Source organism: Ailuropoda melanoleuca, chromosome 2 (assembly GCF_002007445.2).
Source record: "Ailuropoda melanoleuca isolate Jingjing chromosome 2, ASM200744v2, whole genome shotgun sequence".
NCBI classification, from domain to species: domain Eukaryota; kingdom Metazoa; phylum Chordata; class Mammalia; order Carnivora; family Ursidae; genus Ailuropoda; species Ailuropoda melanoleuca.
The window spans coordinates 140,362,748-140,387,344 of NC_048219.1; the positions used below are offsets into that span (position 1 = coordinate 140,362,748).

Here is a 24,597-nt window from a genome sequence, read left to right on the forward strand (position 1 = left end):
AACTTCTCAANGTGTTACGTTTTTGGGATATGTGTGGTTTTTTAGGGTTTTCTATATATAATAGCATGTCATCTGCAAAAAGGGACAATTTTATTCCTTCCCTCCTAATTTGGATGCCTTTTATTTCTTGTTCTTGACTAATTGCTCTGGCTAAAACTTCCAGTACTTTTTTAAAAAATAAAAGTGGTAAGAGTGGGCATCCTTGTCTTGTTCCTGATCTTAAGAGTAAAACTTTTAGCTTTTCACTATTGAGCAAGATGTGAGCTATGGGCTCTTCATACATGCACTTTATTATGCTGAGGTATGTTCCATCTATACCTAATTTGCTAAGCATTTTTATCATGAAAGGATACTGAATTTTGTCAAATGTTTTTTTCTGTATCTGTATCTATTGAGATGATCATGATTTTGATTCTTCTTTTTGTTAATGTGGTATACCACATTTAATGGTTTGCATATGATGAATCCTCTTAGCATTCCAGCAATAAATCCCACTTGATCATGGTGTATGCTCCTTTTAATGTACTATTAAATTCAGTTTACTAATATTTTGTTGAGGCTATCTGCATCTATCTTCATCAGGAATACTGACCTGTATTTTCTTCTCTTGCAGAGTCCTCGTCTGGTTTTGGTATCAGGGTTAACACTGGTTTTGTAAAGTAAATTTGGAAGAAGTGTACCCTCCTCTTCTACTTTTTGGAAGAGTTTGAGAAAGACTGGTATTAACTCTTCATTCAATGTTTGGTAGTATTCACCAGGGAAGCCATATTTTTCTTTGTTGGGAGGTTTTTAATTACTGATTCAATCTCCTTACTAGTAATTGGTCTATTTAGATTTTTACTTCTTCATGATTCAGAATTGGTAGGGTATATGTTTTTAGGAATTTATCCATTTCTTCTAGGTCATCTCATTTGTTGGCACATAAATGTTCACAGTAGTTTCTTATGATCCTTATTATTTCTCTTATCAATTGTAATGTCTCTTTAATTTCTAAGTTGTTTTTCCCTCATCTAGCTAAACATCTGTCAATTTTGTTTATCTTAAAAAAAAAAATACAGCTCTTAGCTTCATTGATCTTTTCTATTGTCTCCCTAGTCATTACATTTCATTTCTTTCTGCTTTGACTTTTGTTATTTTCTTCCTTCTGCTGGGTTTGGCGTTAGTTTATTCTTCTAGTTCCTTGAGATGTAAAGGTAGGTTCTTTATTTTTCCTTAATGTAGGTGTTTATTACTATAAACTTCCCTCTTAGAATTGCTTTTGCTGTATCCCGTACATTTTGGTATGTTGTACTTTAATTTTCATTTGTCTCACGATATTTTTTTCTTTTCCTTTTGATTTATTCTATGATTCATTAATTATTCAGGAGTGTGTTATATAATTTCCACATATTTGTGATTCTGTCCTCTTCTACTTTCTTCTTTCTCTCTACTCACTCCATCCTTCCTATCACCTCCAACCATATCACCCTTCAAATGAAGCAGGAATTTTAGGTATTTATTTCAACCTTAAAATATCGTTGAAAGTAATCCCCACAGAAAGGATATTCCTAAGCAGCATCAGAAAGAGACTGGGGGGCGCCTGGGTGGCACAGCGGTTAAGCGTCTGCCTTCGGCTCAGGGCGTGATCCCGGCGTTATGGGATCGAGCCCCACATCAGTCTCCTCCGCTATGAGCCTGCTTCTTCCTCTCCCACTCCCCCTGCTTGTGCTCCTTCTCTCGCTGGCTGTCTCTATCTCTGTCAAATAAACAAATAAAATCTTTAAAAAAAAAAAAAAAAAGAAAGAGACATGGGTCCACTCTCTGTCTTACATATGTTTTCCCTTACTCACTCCTCTTTTTTCCCTCTTTTGTTTTTTAAAGATTTTTCATTTATTTGCCAGAAAGAGAGAGACAGCAAGAGAGGGAACACAAGGGGAGTGGGAGAGGGACAAACAGGCTTCCCGCTGAGCAGGGAGCCCAATGTGGGGCTCGATCCCAGGACCCTGGCATCATGACCTGAGCCAAAGACAGATGCTTAACAACTGAGCCACCCAGGTGCCCCTTTTCCCTCCTTCTTTATGTTTTTGTCATGTCTTTATCTTCTCCATGTATATGTCTCAGTCTCTCAGAAATATCCAGTAGAAACCATGGATGTTATGAAGCCTTATTAATGACACTCAGTACTAAAGAAAATGTGGACCTTTATATGAAAGACAAAGCAGAATCCTCATTGCAAGAGTAATGCTGGAAGAATAGATGTTCTATTTTCTATTAGGTTAACAATTGGAGAACTCCTATGTATCTTTTAAAGACACACAGTAAAAGTATCACAGATGAAACCGTAGAGAGTATGGGGTTGGCTTCCAAATGATCCAGGAGGGAGCACAGTGGAGACTATACAAAGTAAGAGCGCCCAACAGTTAATAACTGCTAAAGCTAGTTGATGGGTGCATGGAAGTTCATTACACTATTCTACTTTTAAATACACTTGAAGTTTTTCAAAATAAAAAGTTTAAAAAATTAACATTAAGGACTTCAACTGAGAAGCAAAACAAAGGGGGAAAAAAGAAGCTTCCTATCTAAAGCTCTCCAGTTTATGTAGTATAATTAACATAACAGGGTAGAATCAGATATTGTAAAATATATTCAGTAAGTGCAAGGGAACCAATGACAAGAACAAACCATCTTTAGAGAAATCTTAAAAAACACTAGTTGGAAGGACATACCCTTTTTTCATTTTTTTTTTCTTTCAAGATTTATTTAAATTCAAATTCATATAGTGTAGTATTAGTTTCGGGGGTCATTTCCTATTTTAAATAATCATGTTTCAAATAAATAATATTTTCAACTTTTCCAGTTTGAGCAACTTTACATCAGTCAGGTAGGCACTAACCGTGCAAGTGTTAGAATAAGCACTGGGTTCCACAACCAACCACACCTAAAGAATATAGTTTTCCAACTGTGATCACACTCACAAAGAAAAACAATACCCTAGGCTTATAAAAGATGAAATACACAAAGATACTCTAAAAAGATACTTTATCTAAAAAGATAAAAACACTCTAATAAATAAAAGATAAAATAAGTCTGCTTTCAGGTTTCAAGTGTGGATAGGGGAACTGAAGGAAAGGGTAAAAAAAAAAAAAGGAAGCTATGCTCATTTTATAATGCATTTCTAACTATGAGATGAAAACAGTTGAGCTTCAGAAACTGTGGCACTGAATGAGAATGACCTAGTACATGTCACTCTGCTGTCTTCTAAAACTCCACTTTCACGAAAATCACAGTAAAGGAACTACAAGCAGACACTGAAGGACAAAGAGAAAAGAAGATAGCAACTACATTTTTAAGATTAGAGAGCAGAAAGGCAAGTGACAACTGACTTAGCAGACTCAAGAAAACTGCACATGGAAAAAAGCCAAAAAGCAATTCAATGTATATGACAGAACCCCCCCCAAAACACTCAGGAATGGCTACACTAGTACCCCTGGAAGTGACAGTGAAGGTGGAACTACAAGTAGGAAGCTTAGATGGAAGTCTGTTTAAAATGCAGTTAGTCACCTGCATTGCTTCACCGTAGCCAGGATTCTGTCCTTTCCCAAGCCTGGCAGAAGACTAGAGGTTCACTGCCTAGAGAATGTAACAGAGGGTCTCTGGACTAGGGGAGACGAGGCGCAGTTGAAAGGAGGTAAGTCAAAGAAATTCCATCTCCATACTGAATCTTGAGACCTCCAATCCTCTTATCTTATTCAGGACCAGAATGTCAAAAGCCAGATTGAATATTCCAGGTGGGATGCAAAAAGAAAAGACCTGAACATACAGATATTAGAGGGTCCCCAATATAACAGCCCAGCCAGCGAACTTTACAATAAGGTCTAGAGTTAATAAGTAGTACCGTGAACTCAAAGCTCCCAATAAGCCTCACTCTTAAATATAAGCAGAGGACGAATGGCGAGCAGACATGAGTAAAGCCAAAGAAACCCAAAACAAAGAAAAAGAAACTTGAAGAAAACAGACACTTTGCAGGGGGGAGAAAACAAACAGCTGCCGTCAGTATCTTTGGAGAAGGGAGAAAAATAGCACATCCATGAAAAAAGAATATGTTCTTTTTAAAAAAGGAATATTCAGAAAGGAATATTCAGTTTTTAACTGAAAATCTGAAATGTAACAAAATTAAAAACTTAATAAAAGGTTCAACAGAAGAGATGAAAAAATAAATCATACATTTAATAGCTTTACCAGTCCTAGAAAGAAAGAAAAGTAATAAGAATATTTTCAAGAATTGAGGGACCAAGGTTTTCAAATTCAAAGAGCCCACTGAATGCCTTGCACCAAGGAATATCATCATGAAATTTCATTCTTTATTTTTTTTTAAGATTTTATTTATTTATTTGACAGAAACAGCCAATGAGAGAGGGAACACAAGCAGGGGGAGTGGGAGAGGAAGAAGCAGGCTCCCAGCAGAGGAGCCCGATGTGGGGCTCGATCCCAGAACACTGGGATCATGCCCCAAGCCAAAGGCAGACGCTTAATGACTGCGCCACCCAAGTGCCCCCATCATGAAATTTCAAAATACCAAAGAAAAGAAAAGAAATAAAATCTGAAAACCCTCCAGAGTGAAAAAACGTTTCAAAACAGAATCAAGAATGAGAATGGCACTGGATTTTTCAGTGGCAAAATAGGAACCAAGAAAACAAAAGAGAAATGTTTTCAAAATTAGGAGGAAAATAAATCCTACCACAATTCTATACCCAGTAGGCCGGGTATACTCTATACCCACCCTGGGTGGCTCAGTCGGTTAAGCACCTGCCTTTGGCTCAGGTCATGATCCCAGGGTCCTGGGACTGAGCCCCATGTTGGGCTCCCTGCTCCACAAGGAGTCTGCTTCTCCCTCTGCCCCTCCTCCCACCCGTTCTCTCAATCCTTCTCTCTTTCAAATAAATAAATAAAATCTTAAAAAAAAAGAATTCTATATCCAGTCATACTAAGTGTAAAGAGAGCAGAGGTTTACAGATATGAAAAGTCTCACAAAAAATTATTTTGCTTTCCTCAAGTAGCCCCTGCAGGAAGCATTCCTCCAAAAAGAGGAAGTAAACCATAATAAAGGAAGAGATGGAATCCAGAAAACAGGAGATTCAACATGAAAGACAAATGGGTTCCCCACAATGAAGGCGAAGGGAGATGAGAGACTGACAGACTGACAGCTATGCAAAAAGTACAAAGTCCAGCCTCCAACCATGAAGCAGGTCAGAAAACTCCAAGAAAATGGTGCAGGAAAAAAAAAGGAAAAGAAAACAGTGCAGGGGCTATGGAAAACACTCCAGCAATTCCTCAAAAAGTTAAACATAAAATTACCATATTATATAGCAATTTCACATTTAGGGATATACTCAAAAGATCTGGAAACAGGTATTCAAACAAATACATGTACTCCAATGTTCACAAGTGCTAAAAGGTGAGGTAAGAACAACCCAAGTGTCCATTGACTAATGAATGGACAAAATACTGTATATCCATACAATGGAATATTATTTAGCCATAAAAAGGAATAAGGTAGTCATACATGCTACAACATGGACAATCCTTGAAAACATTATGCTAAGTGAAAAAAGGCCAGACACAAAAAGTCATATTGTATAATACCACCAAGAGTAGTCCTCCCTTATCCATGGGGGATATGTTCCAAGACCCTTACAACATGGATGCCTGACACCACACACAGAACCAAACCCTATATATATTGTTTTTTCTCATACATACATACTTATGATAAAGTTTAATTCCTAAATTGGACACTGTAAGAGATTAACAGTAATCACTAAAATAATAAAATAGAACAATTATAACAATACATTGCAATAAAAGTTATGTGAATGTGGTCTCTTTCTCTCTTGCCCTCTCCAAATATCTTACTTTACTGTACTCACCCTTCTTCTTGTGATGATATGAGATGATAAAATGCCTAAGTGATAAGATGAAGTGAGGTGAATGATGTGAGCATTGTGACATAGCATTAAGCTACTATTGACCTCCTGATGATACATCAGAAGGAGGATTATCTGCTTTTGGACCGCGGCTGACCGCAGGTACACTGAAACTGCAAAAAGCCAAACTGTAAATATTGGGGGGGAAGGGGTTACTTTATGCAGTAACTAACTATGCAGAATAGGTAAATCCACAGAGGCAAAAGGAGTTTGGTGGCTGCCAGGAGCTGAGGAGGAACAGGAATGGGGAGTGACTGCTTAATGAGTACAGAGGGGATTTTTTTGGTAATGAAAAGGTTTTGGAATAAGACAAAGATGATAGTTGCACAACACTGAACTGTACTAAATGCCACTAAATCATGCAACTTTTACATGGTTAATTTTATGTTAAGTGAATTTTAACTTGATTTTTTTTTTAAAAAGAAAAAGCTCCTAGAGTGCTCCAAGAAGATGAAATTGATAGAATACCTAATATGTTGTAAACATATTAAAATGAGATGTTAATAACTGAGGCAAAATTTAAGAATGAATTAGCATTAATACATAGAAAACCAAACAAATAAGAAAAATTAGAAACCCTAAGAAAAGTAATCATTTTAGTCATGCATAGTATTTATAAAATTATAGTAATTAAAATATGATTATTGATCTAAGCAGAATCATAACATAATTATATGGGTGATGGAGACAGAAAATATCCAAGTCTGTAGGAGACAGAGAGGGGTGAAAGAACCAGCTCCTAATCTTCCACAGTTCAAATTCAATGAAAAATACCTAAAAGTGAAAATTTTTCGAGTACAAGACCACAGAAGGCCCCATATAGCCAACACAATCTTGAGAAAGAAGAATAAAGCTGGAGATACCACAATCCCAGATTTCAAAGATATACTACAAAGCTGTTGTAATCAAAACAGTATGGTACCAGCACAAATATACACATAGATCAATGGAACAGAATAGAGAGTGCAGAAATAAACCCACAATTATACGGTCAATTAATCTACAACAAAACAGTAAAGAATATATAATGAGGAAAAGACAATCTCTTCTATAAATGGTGTTAGGAAAACTAAACAAAACTATGCAAAAGAATGACACTGGACCACTTCCTTACACCACACACAAAAATAAACTCAAAATCAATTAAAGACCTAAATTAACACCTGAAACCATGAAACTCGTAGAAGAAAACATAGGCAGTAATCTCACTGACATTGGCCTTAGCAACATTTTTCTAAATATGTCTCCTGAGGCAGGAAACAAAAACAAAAGTAAACTATTGGGACTACACCAAAATAAAAAGCTTTTGTACAGCAAAGGAAACCATCAACAAAAGAAAAAGACAATGTACTTAAAGGGAGAAATATTTGCAGAAAAACTGGCAGAGATGAATAGACTTTTTTCCAAAAAAGACATCCGGATGGCCAACACAGTCCATCAAGCAACCAACTCTTGGTTTCAGCTCAGGTTGTGATCTCAGGGTCATAGGATTGAGCCCTGTGTCAGGCTCTGCTCAGCTCGGAGTCTGCTTAAGACTCTCTCACCTTCTCCCTCAGCCCCTCTACCCCCCACACTTTCTCTCTAAAATAAATAATAAATCTTTTTTTAAAAAACACACAATGAGATATCACCTCACATCTGTTAGAATGGCTAGTATCAGAAACACAAGAAATCATAAGCATTGTTGAGGATGTGGAGAAAAGGCAAGCCTCATGCACTGTTGGTGGGAATGTAAATTGGTACAGCCACTGTAGAAAACAATATGGAGGTTCCTTGAGATAATTAAAGACAGAAACACCATACAATCTGGTAATTCCACTACTGGGTATTTACCCAAAGAAAGTGAAAACACTAATCTGAAAAGACATGTGAACCCCTATGTTTATTGCAACGTTATTTACAATAGCCAAGATACCTGGAAGCAACCCAAGTACCCCTCTATAAATGAATAAAGAAGATATGGTATATACGTACAATGGAATATTACTCAGCCATAAAAAAGAATGGGATCCTGTCATTTACAGCAGTAGTGACAGACCTAGAGGGTATCATACTAAATGAAATAAGACAGACAAAAACAAATACCATATGACTTTACTTATATGTGGAATCCAAAAAATAAAACTAATGAACAAAAAAAGCATAAACAGACCCATAAATACAGAGAACTGGTGGTTGCTAGAGAGGAAGTGGGGGGGGTTGGGCAAAGTGGGTGAAGAAGAGTGGGGTGTATAGGCTTCCCGTTATGCCATGAATAAGTCAGAGATGAAAGGCACAGCATAGGGAATATAATGAATGGTACTATATAGTAACATTGTATGGTGACAGACGGTCGGTAGCTACACTTGTGGTGAACATAGTATAGGCAATCACTACGTTGTTCACCTGAAACTAATTTAACATTGTGTGTCAACTATACTTCAATTAAAAAAATAGATTAAAAAAAAGAAGTGCCAACACAAGTTTATTATTTAAAGCTACAGAAGTAATCACTGAAAGAAACAATTACAAGAGTTTTAAAAAGTTGCCTCTGTGAGTAGGAAATGAAAAATGGGGGTGTAATGCCACAAGGAATTGCTATTTTTGGTAATAAACTTAAAACCAAAAAGGAAGGAAGTGGAGGAGAAATGGTATGTATTTACACCAGTTATGAAAACTAAGCTCACCTGGAGAAACTGTGTGAATTCTGTGTAGTTAAGATGCTTCTTCCGATTATGCCCAAAATGCAGTCGGATAAATTCACAGTCCCAGTTAAAAGGGATATGATGATGAATAATAGTCTGTCCAAAAATTTCTTTGACATTTTCTTAAAAGGGAAAACAAAAATAAATAAATTATATCTGGAATTAGTAGTTTAGTCCACTGCAATGTTCCTACAGAAAGAAATTAAGAGAAATTTCAAGTCAATATTATCTGCTTCTATTAAGATTAGCTGCAAAATTTTTTGTGCCCAGAAACCCAAGCACAGGAACACAATTGATACAAAATATAATTTTACACTTAAGATTGTGTACCATTACATATAAGGCCATGAGATTCTTAATTTCTCTTGATTTAATTTTAATTAGGAAGTGATTTATATCTTGCACTATAAATGGCTGCTACTTTGCATTCCAGTATAAAATCAATAGTGTTTTCCCGATTCCTCAAGGAGTCGAATTAAGCCCTTTATCAGAAGCATGAATACCTAAATTACAGTATAATGCAATATTTGTCATACTAAGTATGGTTTGATTGAGGCTTGATTATTACATTCACACTAGCCTGAATGTCTATTGAAGATAGGTATAAGAAATACTACCAAAAGCATATCATTAGCTCAGCAGCAAGCACCTTATTAAAAGCTTCTGATATTGTCAAAAATATGGTCTTGACACAAGCTTCAAAATCCCCATAAAAAGCATGATTATTAGTCTCAACTATTAAAAATATTTTAAGATAAGTGAAATTAGTGATTCACTTTTAAATAAAGGACTAAACGCAGTACACTAACTTTTAGATAGGAGCCAGTCAGGCTATGTAATATACAACCAAAACCCTCTGACAGCTTGTCTTCATGCACTAACAACGTCAGTCACTTTCTTACACAGTTCTACACTTACTATAAAAGTCAATTCACAAATGACTGGTACTTTAACAAGTATAGACTGGATAGCCTAATTTAGAAGCTCATGCCAAAAAAAAAAAAAAAGAATCATTAGCAAAGTTAAGAAAGCAGGAAGCCTGTTTTACTGATGTCTTAAGAACAAAATTATTTTCAAGTTTACGCCAATTATATTAGTGGAAGTGTTTTACCATCCATAACTATCAATTTTACTAATTAGTAAAAGTTTAATGTTTTATAATCTCCAACTATGTTCTTTTCTCTAATTTCTGTAAATTCGTTGAATAAGATACCAATCTCACATTGTAAATGGTTTAATGGATTCCCTTTAGTTTTATATACCTTTTTTTCTTGATAAAAGCACTGCTATTGAGAGAAGGTGGAAGAAGGTGGAAGAATTCTGAACTGGAAATCCTACCAGTCTGGACTCAATATAACAGCTCCGAATAGGTCACAGCTATCAGTAAGTTGGAAGAAGGCATTGGATGTCACTGGGGAGATGGGATTCTCATCTTTCTTTTGAGATGGAATGTAGCATTTATTTCTTGCCTAATTAGCAACACTGTATCAGAGTCTTCAAACCATGTAAAATTATTTTCACCTTCCAGTAGCAATTCATGGGATCCTGGCTTTTAACTAATGCAAAAGTTTACCCTTAAATCTACATGGAATTTCAACAGGTGTAAAATATATTAAAGTTTACAAGATAGTTAAAATAATAAGGGTTACAAAAAATATTTAGAGCTACATATGAGAGATCAGCAAAAATTTTTTATTATCTCCTTTAACTAATTAGCTGTTCTAGTCCCAAATTAATTACCTTGATTTCTTATTTTTAAGGTCTAACAGAGTGTTAAACTAAGGAAACATGAAGAAATTAATGGAAAGCAGAATAGAATAACTTGGAGTAACTTAAGTTACTATATACATTTAATTTAAATATTTAGAGTATGAAAGGGAATAAGTTATTTTATGATAACCTTTATTTTAAAGGTCACAAGTCCTAAAAATCAACATTTGGTAAGAAATGTACATACTACTGCCTAGAGAAGTTTTATATAATGGTGGAATAAAACTGAATTTCCTTTACATGATCAGAAAATATTAGAATATTAGTGTGAAACTAATCAAATACAACCAAAGATTCAAAAGCGCTATGAAAATTTAATTATGAAAACTGTTTTCTACTATCACAAAATGGATGCTTACGAACCAAAATTACAATGTCTGATTTATATTCAAAAAAAGTTCCATAATAAAAACTTTAACTAAAATCCTATTTTGTAAACTTCTTAACAACCTCTAAATGAGATCTTGGAATATCTTTGAAACAATTAAAATGATAGCTTAAATTACTCATAGTAATCTCCCCAAATATTGAAGTGTCCTTTTCCATGAGTATTTGTTTCAACATTTCCTACTTCTTGCAAAGTGGTCATTGACAGCTTTATGTATGGTTTATTATGACCATTAATATGTGCGGTGTTTTATTAACCACCCCCCAGACACTTTTAATTATTTTAACTATGTCACAGGCTACAACTATAGTTACTAGGAATAACAAAATTTCAAACCTATTTTGGCACCTCTTGATGTGTCCCACTACCCTTCTGTTATTATTTTCACTACCAACTGCCTAAGGCTAATTCAGGAAGCTTACAAAAATAATCAGTACAACTATTGTTTTAAAGTCCAATTCATAATTACCACTTTACCAGGATGTGCTTATCCAAAAAAAAAAAAAAAAAAATTATACGAAAGCTCCAGAACTGGAGAGCTTCTAACTTATGTGAGGAAATAGCTCAAAGAGATGATGTTCTAATCTTACCCAGTTTTATCAAGTTCTCCATGACATGAAAGGGAACTCCAATAATCTCAAATATTCCCAGGACATCTAACTGAAACTGCGTAACAAGTTTACCCCCCAGAGAGAATCCCGTCTTTCCAGTGGCAAACAAGGGTCTTTGGCTCTCAGCAGCACTCCTTGGAGTGCTATCTCAGTGGCCATAGTTCTGGCCTGGATGAAAGAGTTATGATGGTCACATTACTGGCAGCAAGATCATGATCTAGCATTTTATACTAGGCTGGTATTGCTATGGGATATAGGAATCCATTCGTTTTCTGACATATAGAAAACAATAGACCACTTTTTCACTTCCTGCAGAGCATGGGCTTATGAAAGAGATGGTTTATAATTCTTCTGAAAAGGGAATTGGGGCCAGATACAAAAGTAGCCTGTCATTATGTTCTCTTTGCTCAAAGGAAAGGAGCACGATTTGTCAGGAGGGCAGGTAATGGTGACAACTGTGATTAAGTAAAAATGTTCACAGACATATAACATTAGTCAGTTTAGCTGTATCAGTCACTTATGATGATAGGAGTAGATGAAATACACATTGAAGCATATATATTATGTAAATATGTCTTAATAGAGGTTTTAATTTCCCCAACAGCCCACACTGTGTCTCCCCATCTCATCCCCCCTCATCCCTCCCCTGGTCCTTATGGGAGCTTCCTACTGGTCTTGTTCACCTTTCTGCAGTACAAAATTACCTCTGACCGGGGCTGGCACTCTTCTCCAAGACTGCCACCATGCCTGTTCCATGAATGAGCCTGGAAGGAGCTGCTGTACCAACGGTGTGGCCAGAGAACTCCTCCTGTAGGTATACAAGCCATCAGCCCTGTGACACAGCCCACCTACCATCAGCCCAACGACATCCTGATTCCAAGGATTCCAGCCCAGCAGGAGCCACTGCTTCCAGCTTAATAGGCTTGAGACCAAACATTTTTATTGTCAGGGGAAAAAAGAGTCCTCAATAGCTTGAGTTTCACCTGCACAGTTCTTTAAGTGAAGTCAGAGAGGCTTTTAGAAGGACTCCCACCAAAACAATGAATTCCTTGTGTATAACTGAACAAAAACAATGGCGAGACTTGTGGAAGTAAAGAGTTTTTCAGTGAAGGAAAACTTGGGGAGAAAGAAGAGGAACAACTAAGAGACCAAAAAAGAAAACAAAGGAAAACAAACAACAACAACAAAAAGTTCAACAACAGGAACTTAGCAGAGGAAGTCCCAACCAACATAGCATGTAGACTCAGTCCCAGACTGCTAGGTTCTAATTCCAGGTAGAGCAATAGTTTCCTAGATGACTCCTCTGTTTTTCCAAGCAAGAAAGCATTTCTATTAACCCTTTACCTACCTCCAGAAGGGACTACCATACAATCAGTCAATAGAGTAGTCCTGCTGCCAAACACATGTGAAGGTCCATTTCTCAGGAAAGGTAAGTTTACATTTAAAGAGCATCTATTACTATAGAAACTAGATGCTTCAAGAGTCTATCGCCAAATAGCATAAAAACTAATAACACCGTATCGTTGTTGTTGTTTTTTTACCTCAAACTCTAAGCTTCTCTAGTAGCCTTCAGTATTAATATGACCTTCTCTGCAGTATCAAGGAATCTCAAGATTCTTCCTGATTTAATTTGAACACCCAAGTGAAGCTCTAATTCTTACCAGATTAAACGAGGCATTTATTACGAGATTTTCATATTACTCCACGTCTACAGCTTTGTTTCCACTGAGAGAGGGTACATTTTTCATATCTAGACTTCCATCTTCTGAACCTTTTAGTAACAGCCATGGTTATGCCTAAACCAAACCCAATCTATTCTTCCCTTCCTGGAAAAAGAGTCTATTTTAGAGGCACAAATGGAACACGTATTTATTTGATGTATCTAATGACGACCAAACACAGTATAAAATCAAAAGGAATCCCTGCTTTTTGAGGGTTTTACAGTGAGGAGATGAAGATAGGCCCTTGAAAAAAAATTCACTTTGGAGAGTTCCCATTCCTAGGCAAGCAGTTTGGAACACAATGTTGATGAGATTTTAATAGAAAACTTAGACTGTATAACGTATCTTATATTCATTTATTAGTTAATAGGCAGGAGTTTGGGTTTCATTTTTTTATAAGGATTACATCTTTGTTAAAGCAATAGGCTCTGATTTTTTTTAAATGTGGGACAAATGCATGGCAGCTACTGACAACACAATGTAGTATACTGGTTATCTAGGTTACCTCAACCTAATTCTATCGAGCAGAATATCCAGTACACTAGTGGCTAGCAGGGAGACCAAGGCAAGTTTATAATGTATCTAGCAAACACCAGTCATGCAGCGGCCTCTACAAGGCTCATGCCACCAGGCACTAACAGGTAAACAGGCCAATAAGTAATTATCCACAAGCATGCATTAGACGTTTTATTAAAAGAACATCAAAGAGGAAACAACTAATGGTTTTATTCACTCTTTTAAAAACCCCAGAACCCTCCTCTCCTGAGCCTGAATATTCTGAAATGGATTACCAATGTCTCAATGTAAGTCCTCTCCCCCAAAGTAGAGCCATCTCTAACAATTAAAAAAAAAACAAACAAAACTTTTCTAGCCCTCAAGTAAAAGTTGTTCAATATTACTGTTTATACAAATACTTGCAAAAATGTACACAGTTTAAGTATCTAATCTGATGTGTATTAAAAAGCATATCTAAAAAAACAAAAGCATAGATGAGAACAATATATACAAATACACAGATAACATCATCATCATAGTCCACGAGATATCGATGGCATAACAATTTTCCCCACTCCATTAGACCTGGCATCCAATATTTTCTCCCACCTTTCTCTCCCGACGTGCTCAAGAGAAAACTATAAACAAGTTCCAAACTAGAAAACATAAGGCCATTTAGTGAAAAGGATTTAGTTATTATGGATCTAAAATTTCCTTTTACCTAAGCATTAATCTATAAATACATAAGTATAGTTCATTTTATTAAGTGGATACAAACATGAAAACTGACCTTTATCACAGATCCAAAATCCTATAAAAATAAACTCCAAGTTAATTATTTCCTTATGCTGAAATTCTGTCTTCTTGAAAACAGCCTGTAATGAGTAGGCCTTAGAAATCTTGTTAAATGGCATTTGTAACAGTTTCAATGCTTTTTCTTGTAAGAATATAAAGTTAAACTTTTTCTCCTTCATTCTGATTTTTATTTAAGAAAATTTGTCCAAAATGAATCCTCAAAACTAGGGAGGCAAGGCAGGAAGGGATAATGGTCAAGGTCCCCAGGAAATACGTGAGCATCATCAAGACAACCATCCGGCTGGCCAGGGACTCCAAGAGCAATGTTGAAAGGGCATTCAGATTTATATCACTCCATAAGACTCCTCCTATCTCTAGGTTGTGAAGCAGAAGAATGAAAGCAGAATTTTGGAGGGTTTATATGTTCTTCAGTTCATATCAGGTGTTACAACAACAGAAACTGGTGTGTTTGGCTTTTAATCTTAATTATATTTTCTTAAAATTCTAACTCTTCTATCATAGTCTGGGAGAAAAACAAAAGATCTTTAAAATGCTAAAGCTGGGATCTAATAACTACAAGCTTTCATTTGCATGAAATAAATGTGTTTAAAAACCACTCAGCTACTTTCTATACTCATTTTAGTCTATTAATCAACACTGGCATGAGTCTCTACTGTTATGCTATTGGATGAACTGACTTGACCGACTTGTTTTTTAAGATAAAATTGGGAAAAGCAATCAAATGGAGGAGACATAAAGAACCAAGATACCAAGGTAGGAGGGACAAAAGAAACCACAATTTGGTTTTGGGAAATCTAATTCTTAAACAATGGACACAGGATAGAAACACGGGTATGCTGTCACTAATGCAGAGACTTGTATCAAGGTATTTCCCAAGCACTTGCTGCACAACATTTGGAAGTGAGACATGTGAGAATGTGTGTGATACCTACTGAAAATAGAAAATGCAGCATTATTAGTGGTCCAGGGTTAATGCTGAATGATGAGATGACAAAGGCTTCATACTTTAAACTACAGAATCTAGGTGCTTCTGGGGAAAGTTGACCTTTAGGAGGCATAATGGCCAGAGCTTGCACCAAAGTAGGAAGCGTGCCAAGACAGAACCTAAGGAGCTCTGCCTGCACTGGTATTTATTTGGGAAAATCTTCTTATATAGAAAATAACTGGGTCAATGGGCAAAAGGAAACAGTCAATGCCCATCCAGAAAACGTGCCCACTAAAATCAAAGTAAAGGAACCACGGGTCCTTCTGAATACCTATACTTTCTCATCATTCATTCCATGGTAGTGATATTTCTTCCTTTGAGTTTAACTGAAGGATGTTTTTTATATAACAAATACTGCAGCAAATAAATATGTAGCACTAGAGTCAGGGAAAGCCTGATTTTCAAGAGGCTTTCTACCATATATTGATGCCAATTCACACCATAAAAGGGCTCAAGTTCAGCTTCCCAAGGTGAAAAAGTTCTGGAAATCTATTTCACAACAATGTGAAGATACTCAACACTATGGAACTGTACACTGAATAAAGATTTTATGAGTTTACTACAATAAAAAATGCAAATGTAAAAAAAAGGGAAGAGTGTTCAAGGTCCTTGAAAAGACTGCATGGTTTTTATTGAAAAACTTGTCAGAAAAATTAGCAGAAACTTTAAACACAAACTAATTTCCACAAATAAGCATCTTTAAAACTAACACATGGCTACCATTAGAAATTCTAGTTTATATGCCTGCCAAACAATGACACTGTGCTAAATTATATGCCTAGCAAAGGATTTATAACAATTTTTACATTTAACACAGATATTAATTTCAACATTCTAGGCTTGTTTCCTAAAATCAAAAATCTATAATGGGGGTTTAGAGAATGCTAACTATTCTTAACTCCCTCCTTCAGTTCCATTCTTGGTGTTACAATGACATAGCAATTTTCCAAACTGCTATTGAGAAGCTCTGCATTCTCTACCCAAAAATTCCTTCAAGAATGACATGATTATTCCAAGTTGTTCATGGTCTGTTTCATTAAGAATTTTGCCCAGGCTAGCCCAGAACAAGAAAATTTTACACCACCTATTTTAGGAATGTAAAAGTGTCAGTGACTCAATGAGCAATGGCATTCCTAGACTCCTTACTTTTTTGCAATAGTCTAATGCTTTGAAGAAAATATACCATTTTAATTTTGTCTGTGTAAACTCTTTCAGGAAATTAATACTTCACTTATTGACTAGCTCCTAAATAAGCAGCAATCTATATGCAGTTACTAGATTTAGCATTTAAAGACTGGACCAGCCTTACTGACTTCACTTATCCCTTATAATCTTTTTTTTTCCTTACCAAATGTCACCTCTCCATTTCCGCTCTTGTCAAACAACTGGAAAGCCACTATGAACATAGAATCTGGAGCACATAAAACAGATTCAAATGCCAAGAACTCTTGATAGGAGATCAATCTGGAATAAAATATACAATGTTATTGGCTGGTAAAGAAAAGGAAAATATCAGGCATTTAACCTGTAACCAAATAATTGAAAAAGGGAAGTTTCTCTTTATAGAGGTATTCCAGATAATAAAGAAGGAAGGAATGACAGAATTAGAATACTACCCTTTTGTGAGTCCCTAATAAACCAATGGACCTGGGCAATAATCAATCACTCCTAAAGTCACAAAAAGAGAAAGAACTAGACCAAAAATAATGAAACTTGAAGCTAACAAAGTCTCTAGGTGATAGTTTCTCGACCACAGCGCTCAACAGTACCATTTTAAGCTGGATAATTCTTTGTGGTGGGGGCCTCCTCAGCAATGTATCATGTTTAGCGGCATCCCTGGCCTCTACCAACCAAACTGCAAATTGCCAACACGCCATGTTGAGACCCACTGCTTTCCATGTAATCAACTTACAGAAAATACAAAGGACAAAGAAACATGTTAAGCATCACCACAGAAACACAATCAGCATAAATGCAGACTGTAAGAAACAGCAGGACGAACATTTTGTACTTGCAAAAAAAACAAAAACAACAATTTTAAAAAAAACTGAAAGAAGATATGGAGGAAAACCTCATTAAAGACCTAAAAGATATAGTAATTAATTATAAGATACATATCTTATTTGGATTCTGATTTAAGCAAAGAAAAATATTTTTTAATTTATGAGAAAATTAGTAAATGGTAATAATGATATAACACAAATACTTGATATTAAGAAATTGATTAATGTTTCTGAGGAGGTTTGTTTAGTTTTGGTAATTTTTCTTATCTTTTTGAGATACACACAGATATTTACAAACAAAATATGCCATCTGGAATTTACTTCAAAATAATCCAGGGGATGAAAGAATGGGAAAAAATATAAATAAACAAATTTAATAATTATTTTAATAATTACTAAAACTTGGTGATGAGGATATTGAATTAACTACACTCGTCTGTTTTATATGTTTGAAATGTCAATACTACATTTTTTAGGGGCGCCTGGGTGGCTCAGTTAAGCATCCAACTCTTGACCTCAGCTCACAGGTCCTGACCTCAAGGTCACGAGTTCAAGCCCTGTGTTGGGCTCCACACTGAGCACGGAGCCTACTTTTAAAAAAAAATGTAAAAGAAAATACATTTTTTGAAGGAAAATTCAAAACAAAAGGGGGGAAAACTAAAACATATTGAGTCCTAGAACACTCAGGTTTATGAAATTAGCCAGTGGCCAAAATTATACTAAAATTGTCTGTGATGATTTTGGGGGGGGGGGTTGAACAGGGGTGGGGGGAGCACAAAGAGAGAATCTCAAGCAGGCTCCACACCCAGCACAGAGCCCAACTTGGGGCTCGATCTCACAAACCTGAGGTCATGACCTGAGCCAAAATCAGGAGCCAGACACTAAACCAACTAAACTACCCAGGCACTCCAACTTCAATGATCTTACAGAGCAAGCATATGCTAGTTTAGAGTCATCTTCCATAGCAAGTTGCTGCAAAGATCCCACACCCTGTTGCTGCTATTGGTAAGTGACTAGTATCCAAGTAGTAATCTTAGCATTATAAAAATCTGTTTTTATAAATATATGAATACATATACCAATTTATTTATTTACTGGTTTATATTAGTAACGGTGCTGCCTTTTATTCTCAAATGGCCTGGTTTGGGCAACACATTCACAGTCACCCTATAGAAAGGAACAGACCTAATATTCAATGTGGCTCCTAGTCCCTAAGGATCTGATCTCTGCACCCCTCTCCTGTGCTCTCTGCACTCCAACCCATTCATTCTTAACGCATGCTCCTTCCACTCAGGACTCTCTCAGCATTTCATTCTCCTTGGAATCATCCAACCATCTCCAAACTTTTGCCCATTTAATTTGTACCCATCTTTACAGAGCTCAGCTCAATTATCATTTCCTCAAGAGAACCATCTGAGAGTCCCCAGATGACTTTACATACCCTTCACAGCCTTACAGCAGCGTACTGTACATTTTTAGTGCCCCTTGCAAAATCTTTATTAAAGTAATTATGTAATTCACTATTTAAAGTCTAATGCCCAAGGGGCGGCTGGGTGGCTCAGATGGTTAAGCATCTGCCTTTGGCTCAGGTCATGAGCTCCAGGTCCTGGGACCAAGCCCCACATTGGGTTCCCAGCTCAGTGGGTAGTCTGCTTCTCCCTCTCCCTCTGTCTCTCCCCCTGCTTGTGCTCTTTCTCTCTCAAATGAATAAGTAAAATCTTAAAGTAAAAACAAAATACCCGGGACACCTGAATGGCTCAGCTGGTTAAGCGTCTGCCTTCAGCTCAGGTCATGATCCCAGGTCCTGGGCTCGCACCCTGCATCGGGCCTCCTTACTCAGCGGGGAGCCTGCTTTTCCCTCTGCCTGCTCTGCTGGCTGCTCCCCCTGCTTGTGCTCTCTCTCTCTCTGACAAATAAATAAATAAAATCTTTTTAAAAAAATAAAATAAAGTCTAATTCCCTGCAAGAACGTAGCTTGTCACAGAGCACAGGTTTGATTCAGAGTAGGAAATTTTAAGTATTCTTGAATAAACTCAATTTAGAATACAAGGCTTTTTAGAGAGCCATATTTCTCAACACAGTATTAGGAATGACTACATTTTACATTTCATTTTATGCCCCAATTCATCAAAGACATATTTTAGATTCAAAGTTTCATTTTCTATTAAATAAATACTTTGAAATATGTTTTAAGTTACACAAATTACATCATATCCAAAGCAATGATGTGTTCTATGCTTTTTTCTTTCATTGAGGAAAAGGCCTTGCGGTGGTATTATTCAGGACACTAAAGACTATGCCTTCACTGTGCCCCTGCTGAAGAATCTTTGGTGAAATTTGGAATTTGATTGCCTAATGAATCCTAGGAAGAAGAATAATCAAACTGTTTATCAGGTCACATGTCATAATATACTTTATACATCGGTGTACTACTAAAAACTATAATAAAACACAAGAGTGTGGCTATCATTACACAAATTCTAGAGTAGTAAAAACAAATGAAGTTATACATATCAGGTATGATCATCCACACACCCCAAAAAAGCAATGAGTTGTTTTAATAAGAATATATAACACAAAATAATGATATAGGGGAGGACTTAGAGAAGGCCTTCATTTTCTACAGTATGTATTTCTGAAATGTTTGAAATTTTTATCATTATTTAGCATTATTTCTTTTGATTATAAGAGTAATTTAAAAAATAAAAAGTAACTAGGCTGATGATGGATTAAAAAACAAAATCCATAACATCTTGGCTTTTCCAAAACAGCATCAGGAATCTAACATCAAAAATACAATCACTCTGAAATACAGCATACGTAGCTTTCAAACACATTTCATACTCAGTAGCAAAACTTTCTGTATTTATAAGAAGAGGTAAAAGACTTTTTCCTTAACTAGCAAAGGTTATAAACAGTAGGCTGGCAGACGGAATTTGGCCCACACATGTTTTCTTTGGCATGCAAAGTATAATTTTTTTAGTTACATTAGTTGCCAACATTAGGAAATCACAAGTACTTCACACAAATACCCAGTTTTCTGGTTTCTCTTGTAAAACTGCCAACAGGTTTCTCATCCCAAATAGCACCAGCCCCCTGGAGCCAAAGCAGAAGCTGCCTCTTCACAGAGACCAGGGCCCATCTACACCCACCCCTGTGGACCCTCATGTCCGTTTCCAACTAAGAAGACCTTTGTCTAAAATATAAAGTCTGTGGACTTTAAATACCTACATTTCTTGGGCGCCTGGGTGGCACAGTCAGTTAAGCCTCCGATTCAGGTCCTGACCTCGGCTCAGGTCATGACCTCAGGCTGGTGAGATCCAGCCACCACCACCACCCGCCCAACCATCCTCTGCACAGAGTCTGCTTGAGACTCTCTTGCCTTTGCCTCTACCCTTCCCCACCACGCTTGCATGTTCTCTCTCTCAAATAAACAAATCTTAAAAAAAAAAAGAAACACAAAAGCATCAGCGACTTAATATTATTCAGCCTTAAAAAGGAATGCAATTCTGATATATGCTGTAACATGGATGAATCTTAAAAACAACAGACTAAGCACAATAAACCAAACAGAAAAGGACAAATATTACATTATTCAATGTATAGAAGTACTTAGCATAGTCAAACTCATTAGAAACAGAAAGTAGAATAGAGGTTATTAGGGGCTGGGTACTGGGGCAAAACAGGCACTGTTTAATGGGTACAGTTTCAGTATGAGAAGATGAAAAAAATGGTGGTGATGGATGGTGATGATGGTAGTATAACAATATGAATGTACTTAATGCCACTGAACTGTACACTTAAAAAATGGTAAATGTTATTATATATATTTTATTACAATAAAAAAGTCACCTGAAATTACCTAGGTATATGCATTTATCAAAAGTCCACAAATGTACCTTTAAGTTTTATATTTGTTACTGTGTGTAAATTTTACATCTAAAGAAAACACTCAAAATAAATACTGAAATCCAGTTAATAATATCCATGCTGAAATATTTAAGGAGTATCAATGCTTGCAATTTACTTTGAAATGTGTGAAAAAAATTAGATGGACAGAAAAATAGATATTTGAAAAAGGAAGCATAGAAAAATGTTAATGGTAGAATATAGTGGTTATATAAGTGTACATTGTAAAATTCTTTCAACTTTCCTGAATGTTTGAATTTTCATTAGAAAATACCAGGAAGAAGTAGGGGGTGGGGGGCATGGACCCCTTTGTCTCTCTGATATACCCCTTACCTATTTTTAGCCCATGGGCATTTTGCACCACATAATAATGTAACAATACTTTTCATAAAGCAAGAAATAGCCTGTTTATCTGTGAACATAAAGCAAACATGTTCCAGAATAATTTTTAAGGCTCTTTTCACCATACCCTGCAATGAATTCCCTGTTGTTAGAAGGTCCTGACCAAGACGTAAGCAGAACAAATGCAAACCACAAGCCACTAACTGGAGTGAAGAAACCATTGCTTAGTTCATACTTTAATAAATGGTTTGTCTTCTTTTAATGAGGATGAGGTGGCACCTTCACTTTTTACCATACCTGCTGCTTCACTTTTTACAAAGAACATACATTCATTTTATAACTTTGAAATACTGTATTTTATGAATTGGATGTTTTAAAATTTTTCTACAAAGTTCCTTTTAAGTTTACCAAATGGAAACCAATAAAAATTTCAGAATATTAGTATGTTAATTTTGCAATTTTTAGAACAACCAAGATTTCTGCATAAAAGGTTTTTCTACATGCATGAAGAATACTTTACTTTTGAGGCACCAGGTGGTACAGTCAGTTAAGCGTCTGACTCTTCGTTTCAGCTTAGGTCATGATCTCAGGTGGTGATATGGAGCCCTGCATCTGGCTCCACACTCAGTGGGCAATCTGCTTGGGTTTCCCTCTCCCTCTCCCTCTGCTCCTCACTGCCCCGGCCTCCCTGCCACCTGGTGCTCTCTCCCTCTCTAAGATCAATCTTTTAAAAAAATAGATTTTTTAATGTATGTAGAACATTCAAGGAAAACAGTTGTGAAAAACTAAAAGAGGGAATTTTACACAATATAGGAGAATAGAGCCTCCAGATGAAATTCTGACTTGAGCTAAATATAGAAACTACAATTCTAGGAGTTACAGTTTCAAACAAGCAACTGTCTAAACATTTAAGATTAGATCGCACAATAATAGTTCCCAAAATCTGCATTTAATGCATAAATCATTTTGGTTTTCATTATATAACCATATCTTCAAAGTTTAAGCCATAATCTCACAAATGCTTGGCTAATGGTCTTTACTTTTAGACAACCCATCATGCTATTTATACCACACAATGCTGCTTCTACATGGCTTTGCACAGCAAACACCTATATCAAAACACTCCTGCTTATTTTACTATCTATTGGAGGAAAGGGAATGGAGAAGAGAAGGGGCAGTCTACATGCTAAGAAAACATGGAGCAGGCACTGGGAGAGTCCAGAGCACAAAAAGGTATGGTATTCACAACTCTTAAACCTGCTTTTCCCACACATTTGTTAACTAAATCACTTAGACCTGCCTGTACCTAGTTCTATTGAGACCGGGTCTTGGGTAATTATAAACAATATTATGTGATGCTATTTCAAATCATCTGTACCTAGAAGACGCTCATCAAAAAACTACAATAGAGGGGCGCCTGTGTGGCTCAGTCAGTAAGTGTCTACCTTTGGCTCAGGTCATGATCACTGAGTCCCAGGATGGAGCCCTGCATTGGGTTCCTTGCTCAGCGGGCAATTTTCTTCTCCTTTTGCCCCTCATCCTGCTCATGCTCTCTCTCTCTCTCTCTCTTGCTCTCTCTCAAATAAATAAAATCTTAAAAACAGCAACAACAACAACAAAAAACCCCACAACTACAATAAAACCAAAAATACCTCTCGGCGCTATAAAAAATGTACCAACTGCACTCACTATTCTATTCTTTCATCACTGCTCTGGGTAAAAAAGTGGGAAAAAGAAAGAAGGGGGTGAGGTGCAGCAGAAAGAACTTTTTTTTTTTTTAATGATTATAAGAAGGAAAATGGACTAAAAATTAAGAGAATTCTGTGTCATTGGGCAAATCAATCAACCTCTCTAGGTCTCATTTTCCTTAAATGTTAAAGATTAAGGGTTGACTACTCCCAATAAATTAAAGAATATCAAAGCTTTTGATTCTCTTGAATTACAAGTATTAAAGAAACGTTAACAAGGGTACTTAACCTTTTTTGAATTCATAGACCGCCCCCCCTCCTGAAAACCTGGGATTTCTCTCCAGAAAAATGCAGATACAAATTCACTCTTTTTGCATAGTATTTCAGCAAGTTCAGGAACCCCTGAAGACAAGCTATGAATAGAAGGTTACCTTCTATACCAGGGCACCTGGGTGGCTCAGCTGGTTAAGTGTCCAACTCTGGATTTCGGCTCAGGTCATGATCTTATTAGGGTTGTGAGATCAAGCCCCACATTAAGATTCTCTTTCTCGGGGCACCTGGGTGGCACTGCGGTTAAGCGTCTGCCTTCGGCTCAGGGCGTGATCCCGTCGTTATGGGATCGAGCCCCACATCAGGTCCTCCGCTATGAGCCTGCTTCTTCCTCTCCCACTCTCCCTGCTTGTGTTCCCTCTCTCGCTGGCTGTCTCTATCTCTGTCAAATAAATAAAATCTTAAAAAAAAAAAAAAAAAGATTCTCTTTCTCCCTCTCCCTCTGCCCCATCCCCCCCCTTAAAAAAAAAAGGAAAGAAAAGAATTGCTGTGCTTCTAGAAAATTCCACCTTTCTCTGCTTTTAGAAATAACCTATATGTTTCATAAACTCATTTAATTTTTATGATCTAACTCTTTGAATCAGATTTCCTAACCAATCCCAATCTGACTCATTCCAAAGAGATGGAAAAAAGGAAGTTTAAAAAGTTTTTAAAATCTGAAATAGAAAAGATTTACCTTTGAGGGGGAAGGGGGGGGAAAAGATCTACCTTTTACAAAGAGAAACGGGTTTAAGTGAACATTCACCATTATTAGGTACTTCACTAGCCAAAACCCATCTTTGATCTACTCTGAAAACTTAAACTCTTGATTCCACTCAACCACATTAACAATGCAACTGAGTCTGGGAGAACCAGACTTTAAAGCTTCAAAAAAACTTACTGAGATGGACCA

At 36.4% G+C, this 24,597-nt stretch overlaps 1 protein-coding gene across 1 annotated transcript in view; it reads right to left on the bottom strand.

Moving 5' to 3' along the window:
- Positions 1-24,597, bottom strand: part of SLC25A12 (solute carrier family 25 member 12) — a 95,113-nt gene that overhangs the window by 48,363 nt on the left and 22,153 nt on the right. Inside the window, exons 4-5 of the mRNA XM_034654736.1 lie at positions 16,782-16,897; positions 8,630-8,769 (exon numbers count right to left, since the gene is read on the bottom strand). Of these exons, the coding sequence (XP_034510627.1) occupies positions 8,630-8,769; positions 16,782-16,897 (256 nt within the window). The remainder of the gene's footprint in view (positions 1-8,629; positions 8,770-16,781; positions 16,898-24,597) is intronic.